Source organism: Manacus vitellinus, unplaced genomic scaffold (assembly GCF_001715985.3).
Source record: "Manacus vitellinus isolate BGI_N305 unplaced genomic scaffold, ASM171598v3 scaffold_39_pilon, whole genome shotgun sequence".
NCBI classification, from domain to species: domain Eukaryota; kingdom Metazoa; phylum Chordata; class Aves; order Passeriformes; family Pipridae; genus Manacus; species Manacus vitellinus.
The window spans coordinates 1,578,066-1,599,706 of record NW_021940534.1 but is presented as its reverse complement, the minus strand read 5'-3'; the positions used below and the strand labels follow the sequence as shown (position 1 = coordinate 1,599,706).

General features: G+C 38.1%; 1 protein-coding gene across 1 annotated transcript in view; it reads left to right on the top strand.

Moving 5' to 3' along the window:
- Positions 1-21,641, top strand: part of CDKAL1 (CDK5 regulatory subunit associated protein 1 like 1) — a 408,038-nt gene that overhangs the window by 112,422 nt on the left and 273,975 nt on the right. Inside the window, exon 5 of the mRNA XM_018077689.2 lies at positions 13,049-13,145. Within this exon, the coding sequence (XP_017933178.1) occupies positions 13,049-13,145 (97 nt within the window). The remainder of the gene's footprint in view (positions 1-13,048; positions 13,146-21,641) is intronic.

Genomic DNA, 21,641 nt, shown 5'->3' with positions numbered 1-21,641 from the left:
CTATTTCATGCAGATACAGAGTTTTGTATCATCTTAAATAAGATTAACACAGACTTTTCTCTTCTGAATGCTAGGGAAACCTGGAGTGTGTTGTCTGCTAGCAAGAAATGTGAAAAGGTGATGAATGGGGCACAGATTTTGAAGGGCTCTTCAGAGGGAGCGCAGTGCTCAGTTTCCCAATTTGAGCTTTATTCAAAAGAAAAGTTCTGGCTTCCTCTGGCACCTGTTTAAAGACAAACTTCTTCTTGATGACAGGCGAAGATCTTCCTGTGTATGTATACTGTTCAGAGAAAAAGGCTCAATTGCCTATTTAATACTTTGAATCTTTGTATATAGGCTATGGTAGGAAAAAATCATGATGTTTATTAATGAAGTAGTATTTCAAAGAAAACATATTATACTCTTAGTGCAATCAGAATCTGAAACCTGTACTTGAGTTTCTATGAAAATTTAGAAGAAAGACACGTGAAATCTTTTAGAGCAAATTTCAAAGGCATAAGTTGTGCAGTTAGCACTTCTCCCATCCTCTCAAATTCTGCAGTGTTTGAGAACTGTAGAACAGAATTTCTTTGAAACTGCTGGTAGGAGCAGAGGGTTTTCTTTCCCAAAGTTGCATAACAGGATGACAATTTCCAGTGAGATTCAGTTGAATTCTGAGCTAAGTGAGCTTAATGCAGAGCACTGCATTATTTAGTGTAGTTTCCTGGTGTGAGGTGTCTTGAAGTCTGCAGAGATGTATGTTGTATTAAAAATGGAAATGAATTAAAAATACACACTGGTTGCATAGGAAATGCTGTTTGAGCAACTTATATTTCTTAAAGTTGTTTAAAGGTTGATATCATCATTGTTATGAACTGTTTGTATGTTACAGAAGAACTTGAATGTTACAACTTTGGTATGAATTTACTATGTGTCTGAAGTCCAGGGAGGGAGTTTTGACATGGAGGGCCTTTTTCATAAGAGCCTTAATAAAAGCATGAATCCATTGCACGAGGGAAGTTTGCAAGCTCCATGTGCAGGTGGAGTCTGCCTCCATTTCCTGTCCTGACCTGTGGGTGATCGCTCATCAGAAATGGGACTGAGGAAAAGGTTAAAGATGATTACAGAAACTTTATCTGTAAAACACCTAGCTCATTTTGCATAGGACTTGTGAAATAACCTTTAAAAATGATTCATTGCTCTCATGATAGATTATTATCTCTAAAAAGCCACTGATCGATAACCTGCTGCAACGAGGCCTTTCTCCTGACCTTCCTGATCACTGGAATGGGTGATAAAACTGTGAAATCCTGATGAGGCGTTATATGTGATTTACTGTGCTCAAATACTTACTACTGCTGGTTATATGCTGCATACTTAGTGCTGTGCAGTGTTAGAGCCTGTCTATTCTTCAAAAATAGAATATTTCATCTATGTCTATGTACAGGTAAAGGGATGCTATAAAAATGGTGGTATGAATCTGTTAGAATTAAAGTTTATGGGAAATTTGGAGGAAAAAAAAAAAGGAAATAGAGCCTTGGGAGTAAAGTAGTTGTCGTCATGTGCCTATATTTATATTCAATCCACACTGGGTTGCTGTTTGTTAGAAATTAAGACAGAAACTAACTTTTTTCTTAGAATCCTTTAAATTGTTCTGTCCTTTCAGATATGCACGTGACCTAAAACTTTCATGAACCCATGCATTTATTACTATCCTTATGAAATGCCTGGCAGTGTATTAAACTTGTACAATATCATCTATTGTGAAAAGTACTAAAATAATATCTTGGTTATTTTAGGAAACATTCTTAGGCAAGCTAATATGCTTAGAGAAATTACCCCTTCAGCTCTGATAGAAGTTACAATTTTTAGCTCTTTAAATAATATATTTTGAACTAGATTTAGATGTCTAAACTGGTAATTTCTCTGAGCTACTTCTAGGACTCGTCTCATTCTCTTCGTTCTCTCAGCAACCCCCCTGCAAATGGTCTCCCAACCATACACATCAAAAAGCCTAAGCCAGGATGGAAGGAAGCATGGTGCATAAATTGTTAGCAATGAGCAGATGTAGGTACTCTGATCAGTCCCACCTCACAGTGGGAGTGCACTAAAGCCATCTTACACTGCTTGATGTGCTTTTGAGCTTCCTGCTTTCTAATAGCTTCTTCTCTCTTTCCCTGCATAAGCATCAGTGACAACAACTGAGTGGAGAATTTTTTCAGCCATGTACAGCCAAAAGCATAGTGCAGTCATCGTTCAAGTCACCCAGGAATTTTTGTTTTGTTTTTGATAATGTGATTAAAAATGCCTGAATAGAAAAAGAAAAAATAATTTTTCTTCAGAAGCACACTCAGACTTCAGAAACACAGACTCAGCTCCAGTCTAAGGAAATAGAGTAGTAATATCTGTTCAGTTTGTATTGTATTGTGTAGTGCAATGCTCTTCTAAAGCATCGAGTTAAAGCGGTGTAGGAGTTTGTTGCTTTCAGGAACTGTGGTGAATTTGTGTGAGTTTGGAAAGCACTAAGATGTTTTACCAACACAGAAACCTTTTTTTTTTTTTTTAAATAAAAGAAACCATGCAAGCAAATGCATATGTCAAAATGTAGTCCATGGAGAATTGTTTAGACCTTTACCATTCTTTTAGATGTGGTATGAAACAATGAGAAATTAAAGATATCAATGAAGAGTTAGTTGTTGTAGGTTCATAATCTCCTGAGATAAGACTGATGGCTAAGTAGCCTGTTGCAAAGATTTGAGATGTATGGTGAAGACCAAGAAATGTGAACCAACTCTCATGAATTGGACTCAGTTGTGGAAAAAGTAATGCATGAGCAGGAGATTGAGGGGAGGCATTTATTACTCTTTACTTGGCGGGGCTTCACCTGGATTACTGTGTTTTTAGTGTAGCAGAGGCAGTTGAGGGATGCAAAGAGATTGGAGCAGGTCCATTGGAGAACTACTGAAACGGACAGGCTGTCATGAGTTTGGCACGTAGGAATCTAGTGAATAATCTAATACTATTCTGTAATTGCTTGAAAGACAGTTGCAAAGATTATGGAACCAAGTTCTTCTTGATTTGATCGGGAAGACATAACTGACAGCAAGTTTCCCAGCCTTGACTGGGTAATGGTGTTACCAGGAGTCCACTTGTGAGCGGGAGGTTAGGCCAGGTGGCCTCTAGAAGTCTTTTCCAATCTACCTTTCCTTGATTTTATAAAAATGAGGTTGAATGGAGAGGATAAGAGACAGAATACTATATAGTTTGTTACTTCTATTGCTATTCAGACATTATGATCAGTTCTCATACCTTTAGATTAGGAAGAGCTTACTGGTCTTTATTGGAAGAATTTAACTAAAACAAGCAAACAGAGGTTAATAAAAATGTGATACAATGCAATTTGGACAGAATAAAGGTTCCAGTATTTAGGACCTAAACCTCTTTTTTTTTTTCTTTCTGCTCTGTTCTTCGTCACTTGTTTCTGTTTCATCACACTGTGCTAGACACCTGTCCTAGTTAGGACAGCTGAGATCAGTTCATCATGGTGGGTGTAACCCAAAACTGTATTCTATAGCCTTCCATGTCATTTCCCAGAAACTAGACTATTGTTGTCAATAGACTATTCGCACCCTCTGCCCATAGAGCATGGTGGGTGTAACCCAAAACTGTATTCTATAGCCTTCCATGTCATTTCCCAGAAACTAGACTATTGTTGTCAATAGACTATTCGCACCTTCTGCCCATAGAGCCTGACTCCTCAGGCTATAAACTAGGTGTTAAGAGGCCTGTGAGATAGGAGGATGTTTCTGTCCTCACACCCTTTGTGAACTCCCCGCCCTGAGGGGAGTACCAAGCATTCCTGCCTGAACTGGAGGATATATAATCTTGGAGTTTTGGAACATTTTTCAACCCACTCGTGGGATCCAGAGGACGGCTGCATCTCATCGCTCTCAACCAGACTTAGACCACCACTGGACTGCGATCACCAGTTCTGGCCAGACTGCAGCAGCTCTCCCACCAGCAGGTTCTTCCCCTCTCCCTTTACTTTGGACTCAAACAGGGCCCAAGGAACACCACTTTGTTCAGGCCCCAGGGTACTGGGTTACACATTTGGGTTTTTGTGGGTTGAGACCAATTGTTTGTTTGTATTATTGTACTTACTGTATTATTTTAATAAATTGTTATTCTGACTTATAATCTCTCCTTTGAGTTGGGTTCATTCCCCCTGCTGGTTAACTTTTAAACCAGCACAACACCTTATCTGTTTCATATTTCCTGACAAAAACTAGGCACAGTGTGGCTGCTCACAAAGTATTTCCATAAGGGAAAAAGTATATGCGACTTACTGTTTTGAAAAATTATTTTGTTGAATTTTGTTTCCTCTTTTTTGTTGGGTAACTTCTGACAGTCTTCTGTGCACATAAGATGAAAACTACATTTAGTGGTTCTTAAGAAGTTATTTTTCCTTTTTTTCATGTAGTAGTAGCCACCTATTTCTGAGTAACAAAAAGCCTTGATGGTCAGAATTTTGGCTGCCCCTCAGGTCTGTGGTTTTCTTTCTCAGCTGCCCTGGAGGAGTCCAAGAGAAAATGAGTTGGCTGTTAGCTCCTTTGTTATCCTTGACTTTTTATCACAATGTTCCGTGTCAGACACACCATAGAATCCTGCAGGGGTTTCTATTCTGATGACTCAATAAAACAATACTGTCAGTGTCATGTACTGTTCTGTGTGTTTAATCCATGTAAATTCTGCTTCCATTTTCTGGATTTTCACTGTCCTCACCCTATGGAAAAAAAATCCTGGTGTGTTATACTTACCAAATATGTTAGAAAAGTACTTATAATAGCTTCTAGAACAGCAACCTCTTTTGATGATCCTTTTTAAATTTTGTAGGTAGTCTGTTACTGAGAGTCATCCTACACCTTTGGGGGAAAAAATGGATTATTTAATTTTCATTCAAAACTAATTTAGTTTTTTAGCCATTGTATCAACAAGGTTTTGCATTACAACAATTGGCCATGCATACGTGTAACTTGAAGCCTGCCTTGACTTTGAACCTGAGAAGCAGTGTAGTATTTCACAAATTAATTAGAATCATTATTTTATGCCCTAAACTGCACTTCTTTTATTTTTAAAGGGATGAATAGAACTAAGAGGGGGAAGATTGGGAAGGTAAAGTAGAATAAATGGTCAGTTAACTAAACATAAAGGCAACATACGACACAAATACTACAATAGAATATTGTTGTTCCTACAGGAATGTGTGTAGAAAGAACAGAGGTATAGTTGAGTGGGCTATATAAAAGGTCACTGTAATGATTTTGACTTCCATTTCTTTAATCTGTCAGAAGTTTAATGTCCCTTTCCAAGTGAATTTATGTGAGATTTTCTTTCTCTGGTTTTGAGACAAGTATATCTTTAAACAATTCATCTCTATATGCAAAAATAAATTCAGAATAGGATTAAATTTTCACATTTAAAGGGGGAGAATGAAGTGTTGTTTTTTTGAAGTAGTAGAAAGAATGTGAAAATGCTTGCACTTGGAGGAAGGTAATGGAAGAAGGCAAAGAGAAAAGGACAAAATTACTTCTATAGCTTTGGAGCTATTTCTACTTCTGAAAACTCTCTTGCCATTGTTATTTCTTAGATCCTTGCTGAAGAAAGACTAACATGAAACTGGAGATGTAGAGAGAAAGTGAAATATTTTTAGAACCTTACTACAACTTGTCATCTATGTGATAAAGGACATAAGGCTTCAAGGATATGCAAAAACTGGTAAATTTTTTTTAAAGGCAATTCCAGTTTTTGCCACCTGCAGCACTTCCCTGGCGTGTGGCTGCCAGCAGCCTCTGCGTTTGCAAGACCAAGTAAGCAGAACTTCAGTATATGTGTTACTCTGTGCCTCAAAGAAATTCAAGATACTCTGCTGTCAGCAGAGAGCTGAAGATCAGAACTCAAAGGAGGGAGGAAGAAAACATAGTAGTGTTCCTACCAATAATGTGCTTAAAAATAAGTCATAAACCCCAAAATTTGTAGAAGAATGGTAGGAGCCTAAACAGTTGCAAAATATTGCAGAAAGAAATTGCTTCTCAATGTTTTAGCAAATAGCTTGTATAAAGCATGAATGTCACCTGTGTTAGCCAGTGAAGGTTTGTCAGTGTCTAACAAGTCCTGGCAGACTGTACTGTTCACTTGACTAGAGCTGGGGGAGGTTTGAACCGGTGAGTGGGTGTATTGGCACCTGGTCTGATACCTCCCTTAACAGAGCCTGTTTAACAGTCTTGAGAGGACAAATGCTGTTTCTAGTATTTTCTGTTGTATGACAAGGTCCCTCAATCTTTTAAATAAACAGAAAAAGAAAAAAACCCACTTTCCAATAATAAGGAAAAAAATAATTTAAAACATATATGGTTTTTAACCAACAAGTAAAAATCTGTTTGCCACCAGCCAAGACAAAATTTTTTAAGGAGCAGGTTGTGATTAAGTACACTTTGCTTTTAAAAACCTTTTTTTTGTTGTTGTAAGGCTGATAATTTCTAATTATGGGGTTTGCAGATTTGCTTTCAAATGATGGTCTATTGATTTTTTAAAATCTGCTTTTTTCAATCATCTGGAGGGACAGGAACTGACCTGTAACCAGTTTTGCCTAGCCTGACCAAAGGCCATCCTGGAATTTTCTGTCATGTTGGTCAATTCAGCCTTGCTTGAGGCTACAAAAATTACCAGCCTGGGCGAAGGTGAGATTTATGATATATTCCTTCATCTCATCTTCTTCCTTAGTATATTCTGGTCTGCTTTTTCAATTTCAGAAAATCTTTATACTATTAATTTGAAAGCCTTTGCAGGAAAAAAAGACCATCATTATCACTAAAACATTATATTTGTTTGAGTAATGACTGCCCAGGAATAGCTCTTGCATCTTTAATTGCTGCCTATAAAGTTACGTTTACAGAAAATTGGAGTAAAACTTGCACACAGATTTGACTGGGTCTAGAATTTCAAATCAGATTGCCTTTTGCAGACAAAGCTGCAGTCACTTCACTTGCATGCCAGGTAGCTGGATGAAAACAAGTTTCCATTCCTCTCAGAAACATGGGGAATAATTTGGTATGTAGCATGAGAGTGTTGAAGTTATTCTCAGAGCTGACATTTCACCTTCTATGAAAAGCTCTGCTAGGGGAGGATATTTTTGTACTTTTATTTATTTATTGTTGCTTGTAGCTCATCTTTACAACCTCAGGTTGGAGTTTGATGGGGCAAGCATTTTTTTCTTTTGAAGTATTTTCAAGTATTTGAAGTATTCTTTTTTGAAGTATTTTCAGAGAAGACATGCTTGCTTTTGTCAGGGGGAGGACTTGCAACTTATTTTTCCCCCAGAGTATTTGCATGTTACCTGATGGTTTTTACCAAAGGAGACAAGTTCAGTGAGTGCAGCATGGTAACTAAGATGGTTGCTTTGCTGCAACCTGGTCCTCTAAGAGCAATTCAGTAAACTCCAATAATCAACATAAGCATCCTCAAATGAACTTTGCATTTTCATGTGCCTTGCAGACAAATTACAGTAATTCTTTGGGGACTGTGGAAGTGTACAAGGGAACTGACAGGCCTAAGTAGACTCGAGGGGTTCTGCTCTGATAGTAACGTTGATGAACTTCCCTCAGGTTTCCCACAGACCTTTGTCTGTGGGGCTGTCCCTAACCTTGAAAGCAGAACATGTATGAGTTTCCTACATCCTTTTTGCTTTCTGTTCACCCATGCTGCTCAGCATATTGTGACCTGAAAGGTTTCACAAGACTTGTCAAACTCTCCATAGATGAAACAAGGAGTTCCCATGTCCTTCTCTTTTTCTGTTTCCTTCCTAACAGCTTTCCCTTGACCTCCATTTTGGCCCTGCTGCACCCCTTCTCCCATGAGCTAACTTAATGGAATAAAATGGTTAAAACCCCCCAAACTTGGCTCAATAGGTTTCTTCTATATCAGTGAGTTAAACAGGACCCTGGAAGGCCCAGTGAGCTGTAGAGCTCAGAACAGAGATACCAGATGGCCAGAACTGAAAAGGAGGAGAGGTTGAAGATGGAGAAAGGTAGGAGTTAGCAGCAGCAGACAGAGAGGATGGGATGCAAGCCTTTGGATACTAATGAGACATTAAATTGGCTCAAAGCCTGTAAAGCTACGATTTAAGTTGCAATTTGTAATCTTTCAAACAGAAAATAGCTGTGTGATTTTATGGACTTTCAGCAATGTATTCCAAATTCTATACAGGCACCATCTTTTCATTCCAGGGGTGTTGTGCTCTCTTTAAAACCTGTGGCTTTCTGCTGGTTAATTCAGTAGATGTGATGGTTGGAAGATCTTTCACATACTTGCATCTTTAGCCTAATAGCATTTCAATTTCCCCAGAGACATCACAACACCATTTCTGGAGGGAAGTAGTATCTCCTCAGTTTTACTTTTTATAATGTTTGACAGCCTGATCTCATATACCCAGCTAATCCTGCATTCAGCTAGAGCTGCTGTAGCAGAACTTTTTCATGTATACTAATATTTCTTTGGGCATTTCTAGACACAAACGTCCTGTTGATTTATGGCTTCACACCTTTCTAAAATACCTGATAAGGAGTGTTGTATATTTTGTGTAATAGGAGGCCCTGACAATGGCATGAATAGACTACTCTGATGCATTGCACAGGTCAGTTTAACTATTCATGTTATGTGAAAGTTACCAGGTTTGTGCAGGTACAACAGTGAGGAGATGAGTACTGTGTTTGGTAGGGATAGTTGATTGGTGTAAAAACTTACTTGAGAGTATGGTCAATTGTCATCTCCTGGATTCAGGTTGAAATAATTCCTTTTTCATTTCAGATAACAAAATTACTTCTTGCTGTACTTTAGCATTAGAAATAGTTCCTCTTATTATTTTTAAACATTTCCCAACTACTATCAATGCAAAGCTTAACAAGCTCACTGTAAAGCACATTCCCCCTTATTGTATTGCTTTTGCTGAAAATTCCACTCTTATTTGTATTTGACTGTTACCTGTCTTGCTACCAGCAACCTTCTGCTCATTGTTTATACACTTTTTCATGATTTAATTCTACCAACAATGGGTTTTGGAGGAAAAAAATTTGAGATTGTAGGCATAATATTTGGTTTCACATATCTGGTACTAGAGCAGCACTTAACAAATTGCCTGTTTCATGCTGACCAGTCAGCTTGCCTCACTGCAGACCAGACTGCTTTTGATTTCAGAGGCCAGCTAAGCCTTCCTGTGCAGCTGGAATACTTTGGTGGGTGGTAGTGATGGCTCTCTGAAAGCTCTGAGTTACTCACTTAATAGTTCACAGCTTATGAGTGTCCAGTGGGCAGCTCTGCTTATGGAAAGGGAAGTGAGCAGGTGAGTGGTGGTGATCTGGCTTCTCTTGTCTCTCCAGCAAAGAGCAAGTTATCAATTACTTTCAGTGTCACAGATTGTCTTCTGTTGAACTTGGCCCATCTTCTCTGCTTCCACTTTTTTGTTGACTTCCTCAGATTTGAACCTCGGGGAAAGGTCCCTAACTTTTTATTGTGGTGTTTCAACCTGAGTAACTGTATGAGTCATGAAAAAGTGGAACAGCTTCCTACACTGGCTGCCATGGTATCCAGTGCTGTTGCTGTACACACAGTGCGGATGTAGCAAACACTTAGGGGGTGCTTTTTTTGAGGATGACAGGTGTTTCTTTATCTTTGTCATATTACTGGCCAAATTTTCTTGGAGCTTGAAAACTAAAAAATAGAGGATCAATGCAACAACATGTTATGTAAAATTGTGAGCAGAATGTTCCAGTTTGAGCAGGTTCCTAACAGCATAAATGAAAGTGCACATAAGCAAGACAGGAATTCTCTAGTTACATTTTTAAGTTTGCTTTGTAACAGGCAGAATAAATTGAACATATTCCATTAAGTCTGATAGTACAATTATAGTTGCAATGGCTGTTTCTATGCAATGGAGTATAATCTGTGATCTTATATGAGTCCTCTACTGTATGCAGTACTTCATGCCCCTGTTGTTTCTCACTTGTTTTTTTTACTTAGGAAGTAGCTTGAATAATTCCTTTCTTAAAAAAATAATTGCTCTGATTAAATTTCTATTCAGATATATATCTTGCAAGTAGTTTTTTAGAGAAGAGTGTATTTCTAAAAGATGTTTCCTGAATCAATTAAATTGAAAGTTCAAGGTAAGGTTCATGTAACTGAAAAATATAAAGGGTTCTAAAAGAGAAGATGTTTTTATTCATGCCACCTACCAGATTCCATGAGGTATTATTCTCATTACTATTCATGTTCTGGAGGGATAAAGGCTCTTCTAATACAGTTCTTGTGCTAACTAGATTTCTGAAGAATAATTTTTGTAGACTTTTGTTAATATGAACAGAGCTTATTAAACAATATTAAAAGGAAGTGACAATATAGTAGTGAAATGCATATTTTGAGAAGTGGTTTCTTGAAAATGAGGCAAAAAAATTCATCATTTCCTTACAAGGGTTTTTCATTTATGATGGTTTTCATGTATTGTATGGTGTATTATAGATGTAATGAAAATTGGCTATGATTGAAAATTTAGTTCTGGCATGTCCACTTAATTGCATTTTAAAGGAAAAAATCTCAATGTACAAAATTCTTTATTCTGTAGAGACCTGTGCAACTTTAAAAAAGTTAAATGCAGGCAATGCTTATTATGAAGAATATTCATTTTAACTTTTCCCCCCTAGCTCTAGTTATAGTCCCAGAAGATATGGCAAAATGTTAAAGCTGTGAAATAACATTAAAATGCCATTTAATGTGCCAGGGGAAACTTTGTTTATTTTTTTTTCTCCGATAAAAAGACTTGAATGCAAGCTTTTTCTTCTGTAGTGCTCACAGATTTTCAAGTAGATGGAGACGGCTGTTGCTAGCAGCAGATTATACCAGATGCTGAGTTGCCTAGGGACATGTGCTTTGTTTGCTGGAGACAGGGCTTATTGTCTTGCCTCCAGGCACTAGGCTGAGTCTGTAAAACTATATAAGTAGTGATTTTTATCCTTTGAGTTAGTGGAGTGTCACATGGTGCTATGTGACATTTTTAGGTAATACATGAAGTACAATTTTTTTGTTTTGTTTTGTTTTGTTTATTTTTTCATGGGTATGTAGTAGGTAACCTTCACTGAAGTATTGCAAAACCCTTAAATATATACCACTGAAAGAAAAGAGGGATTGCAGACTTTGGTGACATGTTGCTGCCTAAGAAATGTTCCATGCCTAAGAAGAATACTAAATTAGTGCTTCATCGTAGTTGTTTATCCACAGAAATATGAGTAAGAAAGAGGTGAAATAAAATTTGCAATCATATTATACAACTTAGCATCCAAGTAGAGGACCAGTGAGGTTCTGTATGATGGATGTTTGAAGATTTCCTGAAAGTCCACTAAAACAAAATTGGATGCTTTACAGAGATTTGCTGCATTTATATTGGATAGAGGTAATAGCCATAATCCATTTTCTTGTTATTTTACACTTGTGTTTGTGTAGGATATTTATTTTTTTCCTTTAAAATACTTCATTTTAGTGCAGCAGCCACTATGAGGTATTTGGCAAAATGGCCTGTGATCTCCTTTATTATTACAATTTGTGTAATATTGTGAGATTTCATTTTGAGCTATAATTTGTAAATAGATTTGTTTGTAAGTGTGAAGTGAAAACTGTGAGTAGCGTAACTCTGTGTGGTACTAGTCTGTTTTGAGCTTGGGGTTTCTTGTGGTTGGTTTTTTTTTGTTTGTTTTGTTTTGGTGTTTGTTTTTCTTTGGTTGAACTTGCCTTTGCTGAGGACCTACAGATACTCATGTAGCATCCGTGTGCTTGTTGAACATCACTTTCTCTAGTGCATTCAGCTTGGAGACAGCTCAACCAAGCTGAAGAGTATAAAATTGTCTGAGTAATTGTGTCTTTTGGATAATTTTTCTAAAAAGTGTTATGACGTGTCGTAGCCTATTCCAGCATAACGGTAAACACTTCATGAGTTCATACATTGCTGGAGAAAATATGGATTTACAAGGTTCCAGTTTGACAGAAGTCTGTCGGGAGATTGTGATACAACATGCAACTGTGAAAGATTGTTCTTGGAGCAACCCCGTAATATGTTAGACCTAGCAAGTCTGGTAAAATTATTCAGTGCTTCTCTTCTTTAATGTTTTTCACATTATAATGCAGTAGTCGTGTTGGGTTAATGTGCTAATGGATGATCTTCAAAGTTAACTAACATAAGCAGGTTCTGCATCTCAGTGTTTCGTATACAGCCACTAGTTCTGTTCAGGGCTTCCATTACCTCCAAGGCTTGATATTCAGTGTTGAATTCAAAATGAGTCAAAATGTTACTAATGAAATGAACACTAACCATTTAATCTTAGAGTTTTGGTTTCTTACTTGATGCTAAGGTAGCATCAAAGCTAAGGAGTTATGTACGTTAATATCCAGTCAAATGCTTCTCTGCCAGAGGCAAGCACTTAAGGTTTGAAAGTGCTCAATATGCTTAAATGTTTCTAAGTAACTGCGTATTTTAAAGTAAATAAACATTTTAAGTGAACATCAGAAGACTGATGTAACTGGTAAACTCTGACTGGTACTACATAAATGGGTCTGTTCTGAGCTAGAGCTTCCTGTCTGCATAGGCTGTCCCTTGCATTCTGTGTAACTTTTCTTGAATCAAGGTTAATATCTCTGCCCCATATTTCTTGACCAGTTTCTCTGCTGTCATTGTGGCAAATAAAGGTTAACTGAACTTTCAAGATTGTATTTTTGTCCAAGATATGCAGTGGTTATGTTCTCTGTAGATACTCCCCAAATTGAACCGTGAGTGCTGTAGCCTGAGAGCTTCATATAGTTTTTTCATGTGTTGATCTGTTTGGTTTCTGAGGTTCAAACACGTACAAGTTGCTTCTGATTTTGAAATGTTTTCACCGCAGTTGCTCTTTCCTGTGTCACATGCATAATATAACTACTTTGAAGTTGAAAATGATAATTTTCAGAAACTATTAACACACTCTTTGTCCTTCTTTAGGAAAGCCCAAGAAGGGAAGAAGAAAGTCGTTGTAGCAGGCTGTGTGCCACAAGCCCAACCTCGTCAGGACTACCTGAAAGGCTTGAGTATTATAGGGGTAGGTATCTTTGTAAATTAAGAACCAAAGTTTTTCATAAATGTTTTCAATTGGTCAATGTCAATATATAGACTTCGTTGCCTTTCTCTTGGAAAAAACAGCAGAGAAGCTTTCTGCCATCCCCACCCCCATTTAGTCTTCTTGCATTATACAACACTTAAACCTTCCTTCATCTGAGGTGATTTACTTTGTTTGTGGCATGAGAAAGAAATGGACGCTGTTATTGGAACTGAGTTCCAGTGCCCTTTGTAGCCTGAAAATTTCGAGGCTTCATCCAGGATAAGATATCAATTACTGTGGTCTTAAAAATATCACAGTTTATTTGCTTTAAGACAAGCTTTAAGACCTTTGTTAAAATCAGTGGATGAAGTGTGGGAGACAAGAGCATATAAATTACATGGACACAGCTGAGAGTTTGGTGGTTGTTTTTTTACTTCACACTATTAAGAAGAGCAAATAGCAATGATTATTTTGTTTAAATTTGAGGCAGTCTGAAGAGTTAAATCCACTGATAACTGGGTTGTTAAACAGTTACCAAACGTTACCTTGAAAAGGTAAGCAGAGAGCTTTGACTTCATTCAGTTAGTCAAGTGCCTTCAGTGTTTTTATGCAGTACTACTGTATTTTGAATCACCTTTGTAAAATAGTAATGAAAATAGTAATGAAAATCTGGGAGTCAAAGCATAAGTTCACAAAGATTCTTCATTGTTCAAGCCTTTAAGTGTTAATTGTTTAAGCCTTTTAGTTGTAAAAGGCATGTTTGAGTTGAAGCAGTGGAGTCAGTGTGTGAACATTACAGTGAAGCTGTCCTGTGTTGTGTCAAGCCAGAGCAGATGACTGTGCAGCCTTGTCTCTATGTTAAAAATGTAAAGAGATCAGTGTGTTTCCACATCAGTGTAATGAATTTCACTTGAAACTAGGATTTTATAGGAACAACAACAAAAATCTTCCAAAGCAGTGGGTGAGCAGTTGGCTCACAGGTAGAACACAGACAGTAATAGTGAATGGGATAACCTCTCACTAGTGGGGTTTCACAGGGCCTCCATCTCTTCAACATCTTCATAAATGACTTGGATGCAGGACTGGAAGGGATACTAAGCAAGTTTGAAGATGACACAAAACTGGGAGCAGCTGTTGACTCCCTCGAAGGCAGGGAGGACCTGCAGAGAGACCTTGACAAATGAGAGAACTGGGCAACCACCAATCATGTGAAGTTCAACAAGGGAAAGTGCTGGATTCTGCGCCTGGGATGGGGCAACCCTGGATGTCCGAACAGACTGGGGAATGAGATGCTGGAAAGCAGTGCCATGGAAAGGGACCTGGGGGTCCTGGTCTATGGCAAGTTGAATATGAGTCAGCAGTGCCCTGGCAGCCAGGAGGGCCAACCCTGTGCCGGGTGGCATCAGGCAAAGCATCACCTCCCAGTCGAGGGAGGGGATTGTCCCACTCTGCTGTGCACTGTTATGACCTCACCTTGAATGTTGTGTGCAGTTTTGGTCACAGCAATATAAGAAAGATATTAAGCTCTTAGAGAGCGTCCAAAGGAGGGCACAAAGATGGCAAAGGGCCTTGAGGGGAAGCTGTATGAGGAATGGCTGAGGTCACTTGGTGTGTTCAGCCTGGAGAAGAGGAGACTGAGGGGAAACCTCATTGCAGTTACAACTTCCTCATGAGAGGAAGAGGAGGAGCAGGCACTGATCTCTTCTCTGTGGTGGCCAGTGACAGAACCTAAGGGAATGGCCTGAAATTGTGTCAGGAGAGGTTTAGGTTGGATATTAGAAAGAGGTTCTTCACCCAGAGGGTGGTTGGGTACTAGAAAAGGCTTCCTGAGGAAGTGGTCACAGCCCCAAGCCTGACAGAGTTCAAGAAGCATTTGGATGATACTCTCAGGCACATGGTGTGACTCTTGACGATGGTTCTGTGCAAGGCCAGGAGCTGGACTCAATCCTTGTGGATCCCTTCCAACTCGGCATATTCTGTGACTCTGTGAAGCTTTCTCTTTCATTAGAAGATCATACAAGATGTAGTTGTTCAAAGTAATTTAGAAGTAAAATAAGTTAATTTGTAATTAGGAAAAAGATAGCTTCATTAACTGATTTATTCCAATGCTTTATAAAGATGGACTTCATGCTATTCCAATTTTTAATTACTGCTGTCACTCAAAATAATGTATCTCTCATTTTTTACCCAGCTGCCACTTTCAGCTATGTTTATTTCTACAAATTAACTCAGGGCCCAGAAATTAGATTCAGGGGCTGCTGCTATTTGGTATAGAGTAAATTACATTAATGGTTACAGTTTAAAGAAGAAGAAGCAAACTTTCCATTTGACTCTGAAGTCTTACTTTATACAAATATGTGCAAGAGAACTGGGTGCTCTGTCATCTCCAAGACTGACTAATTAAGTGTAACTTACTCTGTGCTGAAGGACAGGAAAAACAAAAATTGGTGAATGAATTTCCTTTTGGCTCAGAGGCGACATAGTTATGTGATCTATAATTGGTTGTTTTAGTGAATATAGTGATATCTACACATATGAAGACAGGAAAAAAAAAGAATGAGTCATTATCCTTTGACCAAGACTGTAATTTGATATTTCAGTTTTGATGAATTTAACTTAGAAAAAATTGGGGGACCTGAAGCTTGAGGGTTTTTTTTAACAATTTTTTTCTTTCCTTTTTTTTTTTTTTTTTTTTAAAGTTTCCTGTTAGGTAACATGCGATTTCTGAAAATTAACCTTTTTATCTTCATTTTGGTACCTAGAACAAGTGTTTAGTGAAAAATATTTGTAATCTTGTATTTATTACAAAAAGATTTTTGTTAGGAATTTAAGTTGTTAATGTGGTGTTTCAAAGTACTTTGTAACTAGACCTGAAAATGATGAAATGTTGTCTTCACAATAAGGACACTGTTTTCTCACTGTTGTTGCTGTGGTAAAACTTACTGTACTTTAAGTAAAAGATCTTTCAGCTCAGAAAGGTCTTAAACTTGAGGCATAACTATTAACAGAAACAAAGCTAAGAGCAGCTATTATCAACATTTTCGGTTTGTATGTTTAATATTTTCTTCTGATTTTGCAAAGAGTGTGTGTGAGGGGGTGACTGTATTTAAAGGATAAGAGTTATCTTACTGTTTCAAAATATTTTTGAAAGGCAATTTTGACAGAATAAAGAAATAGAAAATGTTCTGTTGGCAGTAGGATGTTGATTCTACTTTAAAATTTTAAACATTAAGAGTACAGTTTTGGAAGTCTTGCTTTAATACCAGGTTGGTCTCATCTTCAGCTTGGCTGAGAGACATAGATGATTTATTGTTGCTTATGTAAGTTCTGCTATTTTTTGTGTTTTTTTCCTGTTCCTTTTAATATATTTTATTTTAAAAAACAGTGTTGTCTGAGAATGTGGTTATTTACCAGCAAATATAACTCACTCGGGGTGGCTTTCTGAAGGCAGAGTGTGTCAGAGGGCTCTTCTTTTTCTCTTGTTATAATGGAGAAGGAAGTTGCAATATAACTACCAGAGAAATTCTAGTAAGTCAGGGTTTGTTTTGATCTGCATTTGAGAATTACAGGACTTAGTTTCCACTGTTCTTATTGCTTGATTTGAACAGAAATAAAGGAAGGGCAAGTTCATATCCTTGTTATCATTTGTGATGTTACTATGCTTTTGTGGTGGTTTTTTTTTTGGTTTGGTTTGGTTTGGTTTGGGTTTTTGTTTGCTTTGTTTTGGTTTTGTTTGGTTTTGTTTGTTTGTTTTGTTTTTTAAGTATTGCTGCTTTTTAAAAATAATGTGGGTTGGGGCAAACCATAAGATGACACAAAACTGGGAGCAGCAAGGTGAAAGGAGCTGTTAACATGGCAAGGTGAAGGAGCTGTTTTCTGAAATGGGAAAACTCTTGGTGGTAATAAACCTGCCAAGGTTGAGGTGAAAAGTACATGAAACATGTAATGATGCATTACAGAGGTTCACAACCATTTACCCTCAGGTGGTTTCCAAACCTCACTCCTTTGTGTTTGCAGTGTACCCACTTCAAACTTAAGCTCACATATGGCAAAGAGAAATCTCATAGTTAGAGTTGTCCCTCACTTTTCATTTTAAGTTACCAAAAAGAAGGATATGTCACTTTGTGCTGAATGTTTTGAGGGGATTATTGGGAAAGGGAAAGGAGGGACAAGGGGGAATGAAAGATGTAGCTGACAGTCTATGTTTTAGGACTCGTGAATGGATGTAGGTAGTCGTAGTGTTTCCTTGCTTCCCGAGTTGCATGCAAGGACATGCAAAACCCTTGTTCCCAGTAATAAGTTGAGCCATTGGAATGGGATGAGATATTTTATTTCATTGACATTTGTCTGGAGTTTTAAGGTATTCGATGTCCAAATGATGCTGTGTTGGAAACCCTGACCAGTTTACTGGTCTTAACGTGCTTCATAAGCCCCATGTATCTGTACTTTGAAATCATCAAACTTGCAGTACATACTGAAAGCGTGGGGCCTAATGCACATGTGTATTCCATTAAAGGCATACAATAACTCCACAGATAAATGATCCTGCATGAGAACATCAACTCCAATTCTTCTTCCTTCCTCGTCTTTCCCAATGTCACATGTAGCATCAAAGACCTATCATCTTCTGCCATACACCCATCACCCAAGGGAAGAATTTCAGTTCATTCTTTCATCTGCATAAAATCACAAAAACAATCCAGTATTGCCAAGGCTGTAACCCCCTCTTTGCTGCTACTCTCCAAGTCAGAAGGTGCAGGTCCTGTGCATGGTAGAGTTACTCTAGGCTCTTTGACCAAGTTGAGCTTGAAGCCACTGCTTCTAGGTGAAGTATATAGCCATGAAAAGCTTTCTGTCAAGGCTCCTTGCATTCCCCTGACCACCAAATAACCCTTTTCCCTGGCAGTTCTACTCTGTAAGGCAAACTTTAGGTAATTTATTTTTCATATCCAGTTTGAAACTCAGGAGTCTGAGTAGCGGGAGTGCTGAACACTCCCAGTAGCAGCGCCTAACACTAGGGGCACTGCTGTAAAACAGATGGTTCAATATAAGAAATGCTAAGTGCATGACAAAAAACAGGCACTTTGTTTCTCAAGCTTTACATCTGTAATTGGTATACACTTTTAAATTTAATGTGCCTTAGTTCTCCATTTGTAAAACCCTCCAGTGAGCAGAACTTTACCAGCGCCATTGTGAAAGAAAATCAGTGTAACCTTACCAAGAAGCTAAATGTCTGGACATCTCTACTGCTTTGGTCTCATAAATGAGGAAGATACATTGTATGGTATTTCTGTGGTTCAGTTCATACAAGTTTTAGTGATGTTTGCAAAACAGAGATAGTGATACTTGCCTACCTTGCAGTGTTTGTAAAGTCAAACTACATTCAAGATTGCAAGCCTGTCTGCTGCCCTTAAACCGGAGCCTTGCATAAATGCAAATATCCAATGTGTACTTCATGAAAGACAAATTTGATAGAATTTTATTTTGAATGATTTGAATTGGCAGAACTTCTTGGAAGGCATACTGAAAGCCTGGTGACAGGTGCACGCTGTTCTTCTGTAACTTACAGCCAAGAGTGATTTCATACAAATTTCTAGCTCCGTCAATACCTCTGAGCTGGTCAGCTTTGGCTTTTGAATTCCCATGTTGATAATCAGATAGGACACTCGAACCTGGAAAGTCAGAAAACAAAGTCAGCAAAGCACCTGCTTTTAAACTGAGAAGTGGACATGCAAATAGAAACTATTCATTTCTACAGCAGTTACACACTATCCCATGAACCAAAAGGTGTAGGAATTAATTTAGATAAGCATTATCCTTCAACTGTGTCAGTGTTTAGCAATGAAAATGAGTTGTTTATGTGCTTCTCTGGGCTAGTCTGCTTCCCTTTAACGTTCTTGTAGATTCTGCTCTCAAAATACCTTCATAAACCAGAGTATTGCCCATGACTGTGGTCACTATTGTCAGCAAGGTTTTAAACACAGATGTTATGCCTCTGAAGTCAGCATGGCTAGTCACATGCCTTTTGAAGTTATGTATTAAGGCCTGGATTTATGCTGCTTAAGTGCTGTAATTTGAGAGTCTGTTTTGCTCAACTCTCCTTATGATCAATGAAGATAATTATCTCTAAAATAATTTAGATTTTTAGAAGATCTGAAGTGCCTTTTGAAGCCATGTATTTCCCTTTTACTGACTTTAGAGAGGGGGTAGGCTGAGTTGTTTTTTATCATCTGACATTTGACAGAGCTGCCTAAACAAGGTGAGATGAAGCTGAGAGTTGGTGAACTGGAGTGAAAATCTTTATGATTACGAATAGTGTGTTTTGGTTACCTAAGACTGATTATTTTATCTATGTAGTAACCATTTTGTTTCTTATCTATGTCAGAATAGATATGTCAGAGAATCAAAGATGTGTAGGGTTTTTCCTAGAGAAGAAAAAAGATTGTTTTACTTCAAGTAGTTATGTGTAGATATATATGCTTATTCCTAGGGTGTTCATACTGGATCTTAGGAAAAATTTCTTCACTGCCATGGTGGTGGGCTTTGCAGTGCTGGATTAATGGTTGGACTTGATGATTGGAAAGGTCTCTGCCAACCTAAAATATTCTGTGATTCTTAAGCAACTGGGTGCTGGTGATGCTTTCTTCAGCAGTAGCCTCATGCTGTGCAAACAAGCTGCTGCTCCCTCCTTATTGTGGGCACCTTGTCCTCAGTTTCTCTCAACTATTGCCTAAGGATTCTTTGTTTTGCAGTGTTTTTTCAATAAACATTTCTACTCTAATAAATATTTCTGGTCTTTGTGCCTTCTTGACTCTCTTCAAGATCTTTCTGATACCTGATGTGCTTAGACGTTGCTTGTGTTACCCCTGAGAAATTTCCCTCTTTGGGAAACTCAGTCACTATACCAAGGGAAGGGCAGTTGAAGGAGGCTCTAGGAGTAATTTCTTGTTGTCACTGTCCTGTCAATGTCAGAGAAGCTTTAACCTTCACAACTTCTAGTGAAAGATATTCTCTTTCACGTGGAAAGGAAGCAGGCCTGGGCAGCAATTGTATTCTCTCTGAGGGAGGGTCATGGTTATGATGAAGACCCAGCTGCCACTTTTAACAAGTGATGGTAACTGTTTCAGCAACCTTGAGAGCTGAGACTCATCAGAGGGTGAAACCACAGACTTTTTGGTCAAAACAGACAGTCACTGGTAGCAAGTGGCAAGGCCTCTGGTTTGTTTTTATTTGCTTTTGATTCTACCAGGTTAATCCCAGTCCCCCAGCAGAAACAACAGAATCATCCAGATGATGTGGATTTCTTGTGACCACTTACAAGAAATGGCATGTCATTTCCAGGAATTATTCTGTGATCTTCTGATTTGGATCCAGCAAAGAGTACAGTATATTCTACAATCACACATGTTGAGGTACCACTGCACTAAGAATCAAAAGATAATTTGAATAAAAGTGCTAATTTGAATGTCAGGATGCTTCCAGATTCCTACAGTGACTTTTCGTCACCTGGTAGGCACTCTTGGCTGAGGTAAAGTACAATCACAATATGAGGAGATGCTTTCTGAAGGAATTGAAATGCTCACTTTGCAGGATTTAATCCTCTTCAGAGGAGACCAGGATAGCCATTATTTAACAGGCAGTGGCATAACTCAGAATGCACAAGCACTGCGATAGTTGGCAAAGGACAGTGTGTCTTTGGTGTAAATATGCTTCCTGCAGCTGACTCCATCTGAAATTATGTCTAGGCTATATTAAGTGGAGAGAAAAATGAGTATCTTTTCTTTCATCATATAGACTTCTAGGAAGCCCTACACATTACTACCTTTTCTGCAATAGTTGGACCAGATCATTCCTCAGCTTCTTTGGTGGTGCAGCTTGAACAAAACAGCTTTACTGAGGTACCTTAGATGCCTGCATAGTGGATTCCATTAAAAGGCAGCCTGTCTCCTCCAGAAAACATTGGATGTTCATGAATTGCTTATTTTTGTGACCACCCTCTTCATGCTTCTCTCTCAGAAAAGACCATTAAGACACTGAATATTTTCACTGAAAAGAGCTGTTTGTTTTTATAAGGTTTAGCACTTTTTACTCAGCTTTACTTGTAAGGGACATCTGAAGACCATCTCTCCTGTTTTGTGTTGATCCTGTCACTTCAGAGAGAGATTGGTCCAAATATCTTTACCCCAAAAATGCTTCTGTCTGTATTTCAGCGGACACATTAAACTGAACATGTATTTATTTTGCTGTAAGCCTTGTATGAGGTTTTGTCTTTCCAAATTGTAATGAAGGGTCTTTTCAGAGATCTTGATGCCTCCCTGAAGAGAATCTCAGAAAGTTTCTCTTACTTTTATAATAGATTCATAGATGCACTTTTCTAAATAGCTTTGTTTGATCTGAGACTCACTGATTATACAGAGTGCAGAATCTCAGGGTAGATGTGCAACTTCGCTCTTAATTGCCCATTAAGGGTATTCTGAGTTTGTAGGAACTCTCTTA